General features: G+C 49.3%; 2 protein-coding genes across 2 annotated transcripts in view; one reads left to right on the top strand and one right to left on the bottom strand.

Annotated features, from left to right (window-relative positions):
- Positions 1 to 4,006, top strand: part of tspan12 (tetraspanin 12) — a 9,601-nt gene extending 5,595 nt beyond the window's left edge. The window contains exons 4-7 of the mRNA XM_028043742.1: positions 68 to 133; positions 1,076 to 1,183; positions 1,273 to 1,416; positions 1,493 to 4,006. Of these exons, the coding sequence (XP_027899543.1) occupies positions 68 to 133; positions 1,076 to 1,183; positions 1,273 to 1,416; positions 1,493 to 1,741 (567 nt within the window). The 3' untranslated portion in view covers positions 1,742 to 4,006. The remainder of the gene's footprint in view (positions 1 to 67; positions 134 to 1,075; positions 1,184 to 1,272; positions 1,417 to 1,492) is intronic.
- Positions 2,378 to 14,421, bottom strand: part of kcnd2 (potassium voltage-gated channel, Shal-related subfamily, member 2) — a 30,388-nt gene continuing 18,344 nt past the window's right edge. The window contains exons 2-5 of the mRNA XM_028043738.1: positions 6,734 to 6,896; positions 5,031 to 5,126; positions 4,720 to 4,955; positions 2,378 to 3,907 (exon numbers count right to left, since the gene is read on the bottom strand). Coding sequence (XP_027899539.1) covers positions 3,733 to 3,907; positions 4,720 to 4,955; positions 5,031 to 5,126; positions 6,734 to 6,896 — 670 coding nt within the window. The 3' untranslated portion in view covers positions 2,378 to 3,732. The remainder of the gene's footprint in view (positions 3,908 to 4,719; positions 4,956 to 5,030; positions 5,127 to 6,733; positions 6,897 to 14,421) is intronic.

The following is a 14,421-nucleotide window of genomic DNA, read 5'->3' as shown; positions in this document are numbered from 1 at the left end:
GGTTCTGAGACAGAAGGAGGTTCAGTTCTGACCCGTTTGGGTCTGACTGTGTTCTGCTGTGTTCCAGTACTTCTGCAGCCTGCTGGTGATCTTCTGTGTGGAGCTGGCCTCTGCAGTTTGGACCTACGACGAGGTGAGGAACCGTCACGTTTTCAGAACCACAGGTCAGCAGAACCCGACCAGAACCTCAGAACAATGGTTCTAGAGAGGCTTAGTGTCAGAACTTTCTGGCCTGCTTTAATTGTTCTGGATAAAACCTGTAAGGTGAAACTTTCCCACCCGAACCAGGCTAGCCCGAACCGAACCGGCGTGTAGAGCTGAGCAGCTGCCGGCCCAGAACCAGAGGCTCCAGCCCGAGCCGGTTCTAAGAATAACCAGAAATGTGAGACATGTCCGGCCCGCTGCTCTCAGATCGGCTTCCAGTCCCTCTCCAAAAAAAAGTGGTGGAAAAAGTGGAAAAATTAAAGATGGCCGTCATGGTCATCAAGGAAATGTTATTATTATTTATTATTATCACAGATGAATACTTTTGGTACCAAATCATACATAATTAGACCCACATTACTCATACTGATTTACTGATAATAGTTTGATTTTTCAAGATGGCTGTCATAATGGAAATTCATTTTTGTCACTAAAATGGATAATTAGATGAATATTTGGTGCCAACATATATTGAACCTTTTATATTTTCTTGATCTTCTTTCCTTTTTCTGGTAAACATTTTTTTAAAATGGCCGCCATGGTTGTCATTACATCACCAGTAGTTATCCCAGTGGCGGTACAGCTAGCTGAAAAGTTCGATTCACTAACCAAAAGATCTTAGCTACGCTAACGCCAAACATAAAAATGTCAACAGAAGCTAAAGCTAAACCACTAAACACGTAGAAAATACCGGAAGCTAAACTGCTAAATGAGATAATGATTGAAATACTAACATCTGCTTGAGCAGGAGGCAGCAGGTTAGCCTCAGCTAGCGGTTCCTTCAGCTGATGATGGAAACATGCAGACGGCCAAGGCCACGATCACTGACAAATGTGTGTATGCGTGTGTGTGTGTGTGTGTGCGCGCGCAGCCCTCAGTCCAGCGAGCCGACATGATAAGCCTGAAGTCCCGGATGCCGGACTACAGCCTGCAGCGCTACCAGTGGCTCACACACACCTGGGACAGCTTCCAGACACAGGTAACACACACACACTCACAGAGAGCTGCTATGGTCATGTGACCTGTGCGCTTACATTGTGTGTGTGTGTGTGTGTGTGTTGTGACCAGTTTCAGTGCTGTGGGGTGATCTACTTCACCGACTGGCTGGAGATGACAGAGATGGAGTTTCCTCCTGACTCCTGCTGCACCAATCAGTTCCCCGGCTGCGCTGGTCGCGCCCACCAGCATGACCTCAGTGACCTGCACCAGGAAGTGAGCCTCGCCGCCTCTGATTGGCCAGGACAGCTCCGGACTCTCAGCCAATCACAGCCTCCTGTTTGTGTTTCAGGGCTGCGGTCTGAAGGTCTACCGCTTCATCCGGGGAACCAAGCCGCTGCAGGTTCTGCGTTTTTTGGGGGTTTCTATTGGCGTGGCGCAGATCCTGGCCATGGCTCTCACCCTCACGCTGCTCTGGGCGCTGTACTACGGCCACCACCATCAGCAGCCAGACTCATACGGAACCCCTAGGCCGCCTGGAGAGTCCGGTTCAGTCGTAGGCACCAACGGAACCAGTGTCAACGACCGGGTCGGACCCTGAGACCAGAGAGCTGCTGAGGCCGGGCTGGAGGACCTGGAGGCGCCCGGCGCCGCATGGAAAGGGTTGTACTGACTCCGCCATACAGAACCACAGAATCTGGAGTAATCTGGGAGCCAGGAACCAGGATGTAGCCAGAGCTGGAGGCAGCTTGGTGCTCCTGGAGACGGTTTACTGCCAATGGGCCAATTGGCTCCATTAGGCCAGTGGAGCTCCATTGGTCTACTGGTCTACCGGTCCAGAAAACCACAGAGGAGTCAGACCTGACGAGGCTCTGTGTCAGAATGTTTGCTGTTGCTGCTGCAACCAATTTGTCAGGATAAACGGATCAGAACCCAACCCAGAAACGTCTTGGCGCTGCTCAGACTGGATGGTACTGGGATGGAAAAGTCCCCATCAGCCCAGGATGAGTGTCCAGAGGACCAGAAGCAACCTTTGAACCCGTCATCTATGAAGGTCAGGAACTGAACTGTTGCTTCACTCCCTAATGGACACCTGGACCTGTTGGTGCTGCCGGTAGCGGAGCTGAGGCTGCTGCAGTCGATCTTAAAGTTTCGGCCAGTCCAGTGACCCTGCTGGACTGTCCACCTGCTGGATGATGGTTGGTGTTTGGGTCAGAATGATGGAGGCCAGGAGAAGTGATAATAATGGTCTTTATTGAACAGATAAATAATCACTCCTGTTTGCTCCACATATGCATGGCTTTAGGAAAATATCCTGTGGCTGAAAACGTCATATCATCACAGAATGGAAGAACATGACACGTTCACCAGAAACTATGAGCAGATCTTTTACAACCAGAGTTGGACTGAATCCATCCAGCCAAACCAGAACCACAGGAGCAGGATGAAGGCTGGATCATCATCACTTCCTGTTCCGAAACCAGGAAGTGATGCAGGGAAGTTCCATCCTCAGCCTGGTCATCATCAGGAGGAGGCGTCCAGTTAAGAGTCGCTTAGGTTTTAAAGACCTTTATGGATCTCATAAAAACATTAATAACAACAGAATGACTCATGTGAACAGAAATATTCCAGCCTGTTGCCTCACTGGAACGCACCATCCAGGCAGGAAGTGATGAAGGAGAACCAGCGGCTAACAGGCCGTTTCCACTAAATATTTTTAAGTGATTTCATTCAGTTTTATTCTAATAAACAACAAAGGACAATAATCCTCTCGGTCCTTTTCCTCCCAGACGAGTCGTGGTAGAGCAAAGCGTTCAGGAGCATGCTGTAAATCTGAGTGCTAGCTCAGGAGACTCAACATGACTGTTTACATTAACATGCATAGGCAGAAAGATTAAAAAATGATAAAGATATCACAGCAAAAAGATTTCTCTGCTAAGCACCACAAACAGCCCATCATGTCGTCTCATATAGCAACCAAATTTACCAGCAGATAAAACCTGGGTGCAGCAGACGGCTGCTCGGTCAGCTCATTCACAATCATCTGAAGGAAACCCGGCTGGATTCTGGCTCTAGTTCTCCTCCGGTATCCACCCGTTATGCTGCCTCCTGGTGGTGAGCTGGTTGAAGTTTCAGCTATTTCTGTTTCCGGTCTTTAAAAGCGGTTCATTACTTGCTCTTTGTTCTTTGGTTAAGAACACAAACTACTGGAAGAAGTAGTTCCTGGGGCAGAGGGCTGGAGATGTTTTCAGTGGTGAACAAGAAGAAAATGTTTGGTTATTTTGGGGTTCCTTAGGTTAATGTTGGGTCATGACCCTAAGTGGAATATCCCAGTAAAATCACTGGAAACCCTGAGTGGCTCAGTAATATGGCCTCCAACCCAGTAGAACCAGTGGAACCAGCAGGTCTGCAGGCTCCGGTTGGTTTGTTCCTAACTGGATTGTCTCCAGTGTTTGAGCTGAAGATTCCCCAGACTCCTGTGGATGCGGCCGGACCTGGAACGCAGAGTAATTACAGCAGTGTTGGTGTTTCAGTGGAAGACGTTCCTCTCTGGGACGTCCTCCCGCCGTCAGCCCCTCGGCCAGCTGGACTCTAGAGAGCAGAAACCCGGACGATGTTGGCCTGGCAGTGGTCGGGAGAACCGGAGGTCCGGTCTCCGTCTGGAGTGGTGTTAGGTGTGGGAATGCTGACGACAGACGGGAAAAGGTATGGCGGCTCACAGTTCAGAGGGAGCGTCTCTTCAAACTTGGCATTCAGACTGGATCGACTGGGACAGGAAGACAAACAGGAGAATGTTCTGGAGTTAACATCTGGAGTCAATATTTGGTCATTTATATTTTGCTTCACAATAAATGATTTGTGAGTATTGTGGTTCTCCTGTGAAGTTTCAGTCAGTCAGTATTACACCCCTGCCTCTCAGTTGTCCATTAGGGTGACGGGTCAGGGGGTCCGACAGGTAAAACAGTTCAGGTGTCCATTAGGTCTGATTGTTCAGGTTGCAGATCTTCCATCAGTCGTCACCTCATGGCTGAAACTGAAAAACCAGGAGCTGGTTCCCAGTCCTCCCACAGACATGCATAGTCTGGATTCCTGCCGTCTGACTGCATGGGAACGCTCCGTCACATGACCGCGGCACGTGACCAGCTGCTGCCATGTGTTTGCGCAGTACTTCTGCAGGGAACAGACCAGAACTGCCTCTCTGTGGTTCAGCAGCTGAAAAGTTGATCTCTGAATTAATCTATCATGTGGGACCTTCACAGCTGCTGAAATCTCCACAGATATGGTGGCTCTAAAAGCTCCTCAATATCTCAGAGATTCTGATTCTTTCAGAGCAGCAGTCTCAAACTCCAGGCCACAAGGGCCAGTGTCCTGCAACGTTTTGATAATCTAAACCCAAGTAAAAACTCCAGAACCAGTTTTAGAATCTTTAGAATCTGCTGCTACTCATCCGTCATCCAGACATAACCCAAGCTGTGACCTTTCATGATCTTCTGAAGGTTCCTGATGCTCATTAGCCTGAATATCAGGAACCTCCATGAGGATAAGGAACCATGACCACCTTGATGGATCTGCACCAACCTGTTGATGATTGGCCGCTCCCTGATCTGGATGGTGCTCAGCTCCTGGATGCTGCCCTGCAGACCCAGAGACATGTTGGAGTTGGGGATGTTGAAGGTCTTCCTTATCTTGTGGCCACAGCAGAAGAAGCCATGAGGTGAGGACGAGGAGATGGAGGAAGATGGAGAGAGCTGCTTTACCGGACTTAGGTCCCGGCAGCTCAACTCAAACAACTTCTCGTCCACAAACTCGTGGTTCTGAGGAGCAAAGGGGAAGTGAGAAGATCATGGGCTGACTTCAGGGGCAAGTTATCTCTGACCTCAGGTTCTCACCGTGGTTTTCTCCAGGCAGTTGAGCAGGTGGTGATGTTGCAGCTCAAAGTTGGGGTTGATCTTGCACACCAGTGCCTGGCCTGCTTCTTTGGATGCCTGTAGGACACAAACATTGCCATTATCTGAGCCACCATGCTGTGGTGGACACATCTGGACTGGACCAGCATCAGCGCATTCAAAGGATCCCAGCTGTTAACCCCCAGCAGCAGGTTTCAGGCTGAATGTGACCCAGAGGGACAGAGTCAGGACATCCGACCTGGAGCTGCTGCTCAAAGCTTCGTCTCAGACAGAGAAGGTTCAGAAAGCTGATCAAGAGGATCTTACAGGTGGAGGGAAACACCTGATGTCTGCAGAAGAACCTCCATTGACCAATAGCCAGAGCTGCTGCTTCTGCTGCAGAGCCTTGCCTGGAGGACCGTGGCTGGGACATAGATCTGCTACAACACCTCACCAGCTGATTGGCTCCTCGGCCTGTCCTCTGGGTCACAATGATCCTGCATGCTGATTGGTTCATTCCTCCACATGCTGACAGATTAAACCAGTGGTCTCAAACTCCAGGCCATCAAGGTTTGGTCTCCTGCAGCCTCTCTCTGCCTCGCTCTGGACTGCTCCAGGCAGTTCAGACTTTTAAGTCAAGTTCGAGAAGGGACACATCTAGAAGCTTCAGAACTTCGGCACTTGAGGAGTCCAGTTTGAGACCACTGAGGTAGAGAAGTACAGAAACAGCAGCCATTCATGCTAATCTCAGCAGCTACTTGGTTTCAGGCGGCTTAGAGAGCAGCAGGAGGTTTCTGATGACCGGATCAGTGCTGGACCGGACCAGAGGTGTAAAACGGTCACCAGGGTCTGCCTGGGACTGAAGTTTCATCTCTTCAGACTCCTGAAGGCAACGAAAATCCAACCAAAACAAACCCTGAGAAGCAACCTGAACACTAGCTTGGATGTCCCTCAAGTATAAACAAGAGGCCACGAGGTCAGGAGGGCGTCCATGATGGGGCGAATGAGCAGCAGTGACCTGCAGATGGATCTGAACAGTTTTGTCCTGCTGGAGGCTGAAGCAGCCACTTCAGGCTGCACCACCATCAGGCTGCACCAGGTGGCGCTGAAGGAGCCACACAAACTGTAGATTATAACAAGCAGAAGCTTCGTATCGCCACCTAGTGGGCAAAAGGTGGAACTACAGGCTGCTGTCTGACCATGATCCAACCAAGTTCTGGACCCGGACACAAGCAGACCATCTCTGACCTTTGACCTTTGACTGCTGCAGGTCCACTGAGGTCATTGCACGTGCAGCAACCTGCAGCCACTCAACCTGACAGGGAGAGAGGGAGGGCTTGTCTCCATGGTTACCTCCAGATCTGGACCAATCAGCTGCTACCTGCTGCCCGGTGCGCCCCTCACCTCCACCCCCCTGTCTGCAGATTTGGTTCTTCTCATCTGGATCCAGGTGATGAAGGTCAGGTGAAGCAGTTTGTTCTGATTGTTGCGTTCCAGTTGCACTCAGGAGTGGGAAATTCCAGCTTCCCAGTGGGAAAGTCAACTGGAACGCTCTCCAAAGTCACACTACCTACTGCGAAACTGGGAGCCACACCAACCCCAGATAGAACTAGCAAGGCGGACTTCCTGCTCCAACACGGCGGCTCCTCGCATCATCAACCGTCTCAGGATGAGGAAGACTCTGCAGGTGTGAGGAAGGCCCGTACCTTCTGCGCTCGCCTCTTCTCGGCTCTCTGGCTCTGGTGGTAGATGCGGCTGAAGTTGGACACGATGACGGGGACGGGCAGGGCGATGACCAGCACGCCGCTCAGGGAGCAGACGGAGCCGAAGAGCTTCCCCATGATGGTCTTTGGGACCATGTCGCCATATCTGAGGGGACAGAAGGTCAAGGGTCAGACCTGGTTCTGCTTTAGGGGATGACTAAAACATCCAGTAACTCAGATCTGCTGAACTGAGACTCTTTCCTCTGATCCAGTTCACCCTGACCTGAGACATTTAAAGGTCCAACACGACGGATCTGCTGCCCTCTGGTGGTCAACTCAGAGAATAACCTGGAAAATGGCAGATGGGACCTGCCCACTCAGATTCATTCACTCAGATGGAAAACGCCTCCAGGGATCTAGAGAAATATCACAGAAACACCAGAACCAAGAAAACTGGGCCGGATCTAAGCGGGCCAGAACCCTCCGCTGGTCAAAGGTCAGCAGGTCAAAGGTCAGCACTAATGGTTCTGCTTTAACCTGTTTTACTGACAGTTTATCTACAGTCACATTTATAACCTGAGATGATTAAAGGCAGAGAAACCAAAAAACAGAAAACTAAATAATTATAAAACTAGCAGAAACTAATATGAATAAAAAACAAAACAGAATTAATTTGAGCTGCAGAGATTTATCAGAAAAAAACTAACATCAGCTTTTTATTTAGCTTAATTCTATTTCAGACTGGGTTTACTACACGACCCGGTTCCAGTCCACAGAACTGCCAGTTTAAAGAAGCAGTCTAGAAACCTAATCTACATACAGAGCTCAACATCTATCTGCTCTACTATCAGAAAGATTCTGGTTCAGCTCTACAGGAAACTGACCCACAGAACCAGAACCAGTTCCTGAGATGGAAATATGACAGTGTGTGTGTGTGTCAGTGTGTAAACATTAATAGCAGCAGGTGTTGAGCGTTGCAGAAAGCCTCACTGCTCCTCAATCATTCATGTCTCTGCAAACAAACGGCTACAGCAGGAGGGGCTGACAGGACACACACACACACACACACACACACACACACACACACACACACACACACACTGACACACACACAGACACACACACACTCCGACACACACACACACACACACACACACACACTGACACACACACACACACACACACACACACACACACTGACACACACACACACACCCCGACACACACACACTGACACACACACTGACACACACACACACACACATACTGACACACACACACACTGACACACACACACACACACACACCCCGACACACACACACTGACACACACACTGACACACACACACACACTCCGACACACACACACACTGACACACACACACACTGACACACACACACACACACCCACTGACACACACACACACACACACACCCCGACACACACACACTGACACACACACTGACACACACACACACACATACTGACACACACACATACTGACACACACACACACTGACACACACACTCTCCCTGCTGTTCATAATAGATGAGTGTTTTCTGTTTCCTGTCAGTCTGACTGACGGAGCTTCAAGCTTTTACTGAGGAGCTTCCTGCTGGTTCTGGTCCAGACCTGCTGGTTCTGCTCCGGGTCAGAACTTTGCGTCTGGAGGAAGGTAAATGTGCGTTAAGCTGATCAGCCGGATTAAGATGTTTACTACTCATCATCCGACCCTCGGATTAACGGACCGGACCAGACCAGAACATCTCCTCTGCTGGCAGATGGGCCACCTTACAACAACAGAACCAGAACCAAAACCAGCTCTGAAGTAATGAGCCTCCAACATAAACCAGTTCAGATCCCAAACAAACCAAACTGGTGTCGACTTCAGACAGAAAAGGTCCAGACCTATTAGACTCAGGTCAGAACTGCCGACCCGGCTCCGGTCCAGCGTCCCTTAGACTGGGTCACCATGCATCTAAACTACATGTCTGTTTACACTACGAACAGCTGATGGTAGTTTGTTCCCATGTGATTCTTGGAATAGTCTGAATGAAAACAGGAACTGAAGCTCATTTACTGACCTGTCTATTAACATTTTCTATGATATAGTCTCTTTTCATAGACCTTCATCACTTTGGCATTCTGTCAGCGTGACAGGAAGCTTTCTACCACCATCTGGCTTTCATTTTTAACACATCTCCTTCTGAATTTCACTAAATTAATAGAAACTTCAGAGAAAAAATATCTTCAAATCATTTCTTTGAGTTGCATCCAGGAAACAGCGATCACACCGAGAGGGTTTAGTGCAGATAATCAGAGAAAATAACACTTAGTTCCGCGTTCCTGTTAGGAATGTAAACGGGCAGATATCAAGACAATCGACGAGAGGAGAAAGCATCTGAAGTTTAGGGAGAGAAAAGGAAAAAGCAGACGACTCTTTGTTCCTGGGCATAATTTGTCTAAAAAACAAGAACGACTCGCAGAAACGCTGAGAGGCTGCAGGCCACCTCACCCAGCAGACCGTCACTGTTTCACACAACACCTGCTTTGTTCTGTCGCCACAAATTCTGTTTTTTTATTATTATAATATGGAAAATTTATGGAGAAATAGTATTGCAAGAAAGAACGTTTTCCAAGACCAGCATAAATAACCTGCATGCTGCCAACTGAAAATGTTTCTATTTAGTTGGTTTCTTCATGTTGAGCTGGAAAAACTGAGTTCAAATCCAAAGCATGAAGAAACAATTCAGGAGTTTTAGTCATTTTGGAAATTTGCCAGAACACAGCAGCACAGTCCCAGATATGGAAGCTCTTAACTCTGGCCCGGGTCTCGTCTGACTGGCTGAACTGGTTGAACTGGTCAGGATGCCTGCATGGTGGAACAGAGAGTTTGGCTCCAACGTGATCCAGGAAGCCTCCGTGTGCCACGACTCGGTGGCCCGGCTCCAGGAGAGGAAGGAGTCCGCTGACCGTGGTGACGTCTCCGTGAGAGACGCAGCGCTGAGATGAAGGTCAGCCGCTCCCAGCAGGCCCTTCGGAGCGCAGCGCCGTCTGCGGGCGCAGAGCCGTTCAGACGGCGCTGCCTCCAGGGAAACGTGTGTTCGGCCCAAGATGATGCGGACATTTGGAGTCAACTTCAGGAATCTCTGAGGCAGACTGGCTTTCACCTCCTCACGACTGAGCCACGTGTTGATGGGAGACGTGGCTTAGATAGAGGTAGCTGATAGTAATACACTCGGCTGACAGTAGCAACTCTGACATGTCAGCAATAAGTTGCTCCTTCATGCCCACTGCCACCCTGAAAGAGTAGATGAGGAAGTCGTCCATCAGAGGCCGGCTGCAGCAATCGCTTCCAGTTTCTGCGCCCTGCTCCAGTACGCAAGACAGGATGCAGAGGATGCAACGGACTCCCAGAACATCCGGAAAACACGCTCAGATGGAAATTTGGTGTAGAAGCGGAACTGGTCGTCAGAGGCACAGAAACGGCTAAAACGTGTGGCAGACAAATCCACTTTCTGGAGTCTGGTCTCCAACTCCTCCATGTGATCCAGAGCTGCGCCAGGCGCAGCTGGAACCCCACAAAGTCAAATCAGAAAATACGACCAGCAAGACGTTCTCGTTGATCAGACAGAGTGACGGCAGCCATATTGACTTGATCTCTCCAAACGTTGCAGCATGACGTCACGCGGAAGCTAATCTACCACAGCATATTGATAATCCCAAAATAAACCTCAAGCCTAAAAACAGGAACATGTAAATGACTGAATATTTTCTTCTTTGTGTATGTTTGTGTGTTTTTGATGTTGAATCCTTTTGGGGGGGAACAATACGGGATATTAGGGAAAATACTAATACGGGAGAGAGGGAGGTAAAATACAGATGTTTCCTGGAAAGAAACGGGAGACTTGACAGGTTATGGTTATAACTAAACACTTGTGCTGTATAATGTCTATGATCAGGTTTTACAATTGTAGTAAAAGTTTGACTCAAATGATCGTACATGACAAATGTGTACTGTGCCATGTTAGTTAGATATTTACCCGCAGGAGGATGTGTTGCACTCACAAAACAGACAGGAGTCCTTCTTCATTTCGGAAACTTTATTTGCCCACACTGTGTGTATTTTCTTGAGGAATTGTTCTCCTCAGAAACAGTCAGAAAACCGTTACAAAGTTTCTTCTTTTTAGAACTACAACGTTACAACTGACACACTTCCGCTACCCAACCAATCAGTGACGTAGCACGCAGCTCAGATTCTGTAATGCTTCCACGGCTGAACAAAAACAATTGGCCAAATAAAATATATTCAATAAATGAAAAATACTTCTAGGATGCAACAGATGCGCCACGTTGTCGTGGTCCACCGCCGCAGCTTTAGCCTGGCCAGATTTAGCCTGGCTAGCTTTAGCCTGGGCAGCTTTAGCCTGGCCAGATTTAGCCTGGCTAGCTTTAGTCTGGCCAGATTTAGTCTGGCCAGCTTTAGTCTGGCCAGCTTTAGTTTGGCCAGCTTTAGTTTGGCCAGCTTTAGCCTGGCTAGCTTTAGCCTGGCTAGCTTTAGTCTGGCCAGCTTTAGTCTGGCCAGCTTTAGTTTGGCCAGCTTTAGCCTGGCTAGCTTTAGCCTGGCTAGTGTTAGCCTGGCCAGCTTTAGTCTGGCCAGCTTTAGCCTGGCTAGCTTTAGTCTGGCCAGCTTTAGTCTGGCCAGCTTTAGTTTGGCCAGCTTTAGCCTGGCTAGCTTTAGCCTGGCTAGTGTTAGCCTGGCCAGCTTTAGTCTGGCTAGCTTTAGTCTGGCCAGATTTAGCCTGGCTAGCTTTAGTCTGGCCAGCTTTAGTCTGGCCAGCTTTAGTCTGGCCAGCTTTAGTTTGGCCAGCTTTAGCCTGGCCAGCTTTAGTCTGGCCAGCTTTAGCCTGGCTAGCTTTAGCCTGGCTAGTGTTAGCCTGGCCAGCTTTAGTCTGGCTAGCTTTAGTCTGGCCAGATTTAGCCTGGCCAGCTTTAGTCTGGCCAGCTTTAGTCTGGCCAGCTTTAGCCTGGCTAGCTTTAGTCTGGCCAGCTTTAGTCTGGCCAGCTTTAGTTTGGCCAGCTTTAGCCTGGCTAGTGTTAGCCTGGCCAGCTTTAGTCTGGCTAGTGTTAGCCTGGCCAGCTTTAGTCTGGCTAGCTTTAGTCTGGCCAGATTTAGCCTGGCTAGCTTTAGTCTGGCCAGCTTTAGTCTGGCCAGCTTTAGTCTGGCCAGCTTTAGTTTGGCCAGCTTTAGTCTGGCCAGCTTTAGCCTGGCTAGCTTTAGTCTGGCCAGCTTTAGTCTGGCCAGCTTTAGTTTGGCCAGCTTTAGCCTGGCTAGTGTTAGCCTGGCCAGCTTTAGTCTGGCTAGCTTTAGCCTGGTCAGCTTCAGCCTGGAAGGCTTTAGCCTGGCTAGTGTTAGCCTGGCCAGCGTTAGCCTGGCTAGCTTTAGTTTGGCCAGCTTTAGTCTGGCTAGTGTTAGCCTGGCCAGCTTTAGTCTGGCTAGCTTTAGTCTGGCCAGATTTAGCCTGGCTAGCTTTAGTCTGGCCAGCTTTAGTCTGGCCAGCTTTAGTCTGGCCAGCTTTAGTTTGGCCAGCTTTAGCCTGGCTAGTGTTAGCCTGGCCAGCTTTAGTCTGGCTAGCTTTAGCCTGGTCAGCTTCAGCCTGGAAGGCTTTAGCCTGGCTAGTGTTAGCCTGGCCAGCGTTAGCCTGGCTAGCTTTAGGCTGGCCAGTTTTAGTCTGGCTAGCTTTAGTCTGGCCAGATTTAGCCTGGCTAGCTTTAGTCTGGCCAGCTTTAGTCTGGCCAGCTTTAGTCTGGCCAGCTTTAGTTTGGCCAGCTTTAGCCTGGCCAGCTTTAGTCTGGCCAGCTTTAGCCTGGCTAGCTTTAGCCTGGCTAGTGTTAGCCTGGCCAGCTTTAGTCTGGCTAGCTTTAGTCTGGCCAGATTTAGCCTGGCCAGCTTTAGTCTGGCCAGCTTTAGTCTGGCCAGCTTTAGCCTGGCTAGCTTTAGTCTGGCCAGCTTTAGTCTGGCCAGCTTTAGTTTGGCCAGCTTTAGCCTGGCTAGTGTTAGCCTGGCCAGCTTTAGTCTGGCTAGTGTTAGCCTGGCCAGCTTTAGTCTGGCTAGCTTTAGTCTGGCCAGATTTAGCCTGGCTAGCTTTAGTCTGGCCAGCTTTAGTCTGGCCAGCTTTAGTCTGGCCAGCTTTAGCCTGGCTAGCTTTAGTCTGGCCAGCTTTAGTCTGGCCAGCTTTAGTTTGGCCAGCTTTAGCCTGGCTAGTGTTAGCCTGGCCAGCTTTAGTCTGGCTAGCTTTAGCCTGGTCAGCTTCAGCCTGGAAGGCTTTTGCCTGGCTAGTGTTAGCCTGGCCAGCGTTAGCCTGGCTAGCTTTAGGCTGGCCAGTTTTAGTCTGGCTAGCTTTAGGCTGGCCAGCTTTAGCCTGGCCAGCTTTAGCCTGGCTAGCTTTCTGCCAGCAGACACGCTGCCATTTCTAAAGAACGGACTCCGTTTAATCTGGGGAGTTGAAACTATTCCAGGTGAACAAAGAAGGAACAGATCCACATTTCAGACGCCTGGTGGTGGATCCGCTGACAAAATCCTCCTGAGAGAAATGGCGGCTGCATACAAAGTGCTGCTTGGCTTCATGCTGAAGTTCAGACCCTCATCTTTTCTGATGGCCTCCTTTGCTCCGGGTCCGTCTGGAACGCATGGTAGGACAGATACTGTTGTTTTCTTGCCCCACATGAACAAGTAGGAACTGAAGAAAAACAACCGCGCCAAGACTGAGCCATTTTCCTCAAGGTTGAAAGCTAATGCTATGGCCACCGGAAGTTGTCGCGTAATACAACCGTTTTAAAACGCAGAAGAGTGAATGACATATGGAGATGTTGGCATTATTAATTTATGGCAGTGCGCCACAGCAAATTGGAAAATTATGCAGAAAATCGTTGAAGAATAGATCAAAACCAAACATTATTTTTCTCGCAACAGCAGGACCATTAATGTTTCAACAAACATTTCACACATCCAGTGTCATGTTTTCAGGCTTGATGTTTATTTTATTACTAATTAATGATCGCTCAGGTTTTGCCCTCCAGTCGTGATGGGACATCTGAAGCCTCACTCCATATTTGTGTTTTCCTGCTAAAAACCACGTGGCTGACAACAAACGGTGCCTCGAATTCAAGCCCGGATTTTAGCATGGGCTTACCGGGGCTCCAGCCCAGGGCCCGGCGGGATGGGGGCCCCGAATGATGCGTTGTATTTTTGTGGATGAATAAGGTCAGAATGCCTTAATTTTATCATTAGCCAAGATGATTTTGACGGTGTTGTTGAAAAACTGTTTGATTTGTTCTGGCAAACGTCCATTATGAATGCCTGATTATTATTGGTCCATGTTTGACGCGTCTTACGCTTTGGGGCGGAGCATCAGGGAGAGATTTCTCAAGATGGCGGACAACAGAAAGTATGACAGCGGAGCGCGACAGAGAGGTGATGAAGAAAATATTCAAGCTACAGGGTTTTTAAACCTCATATTGGACATGGAACAGAACCACCGTCCCTCTCCGCTTCTCACACGTTAGCCTTGCTAACAGCGGCTCTACGGTCCAGCAGAACCTGGATCTGGGTCTGATCTGGTGCCTGCCGAGTCAGAGGCGGTGGAGCTTTCGTGTTCGGGTGTTCGGACTGAGCAAGAAGCAGGGAGC

Source organism: Xiphophorus couchianus, chromosome 17 (genome assembly GCF_001444195.1).
Source record: "Xiphophorus couchianus chromosome 17, X_couchianus-1.0, whole genome shotgun sequence".
Taxonomy (NCBI): domain Eukaryota; kingdom Metazoa; phylum Chordata; class Actinopteri; order Cyprinodontiformes; family Poeciliidae; genus Xiphophorus; species Xiphophorus couchianus.
Note: the sequence above shows the minus strand (reverse complement) of the source record. Positions and strands in the feature narration are given on the sequence as shown.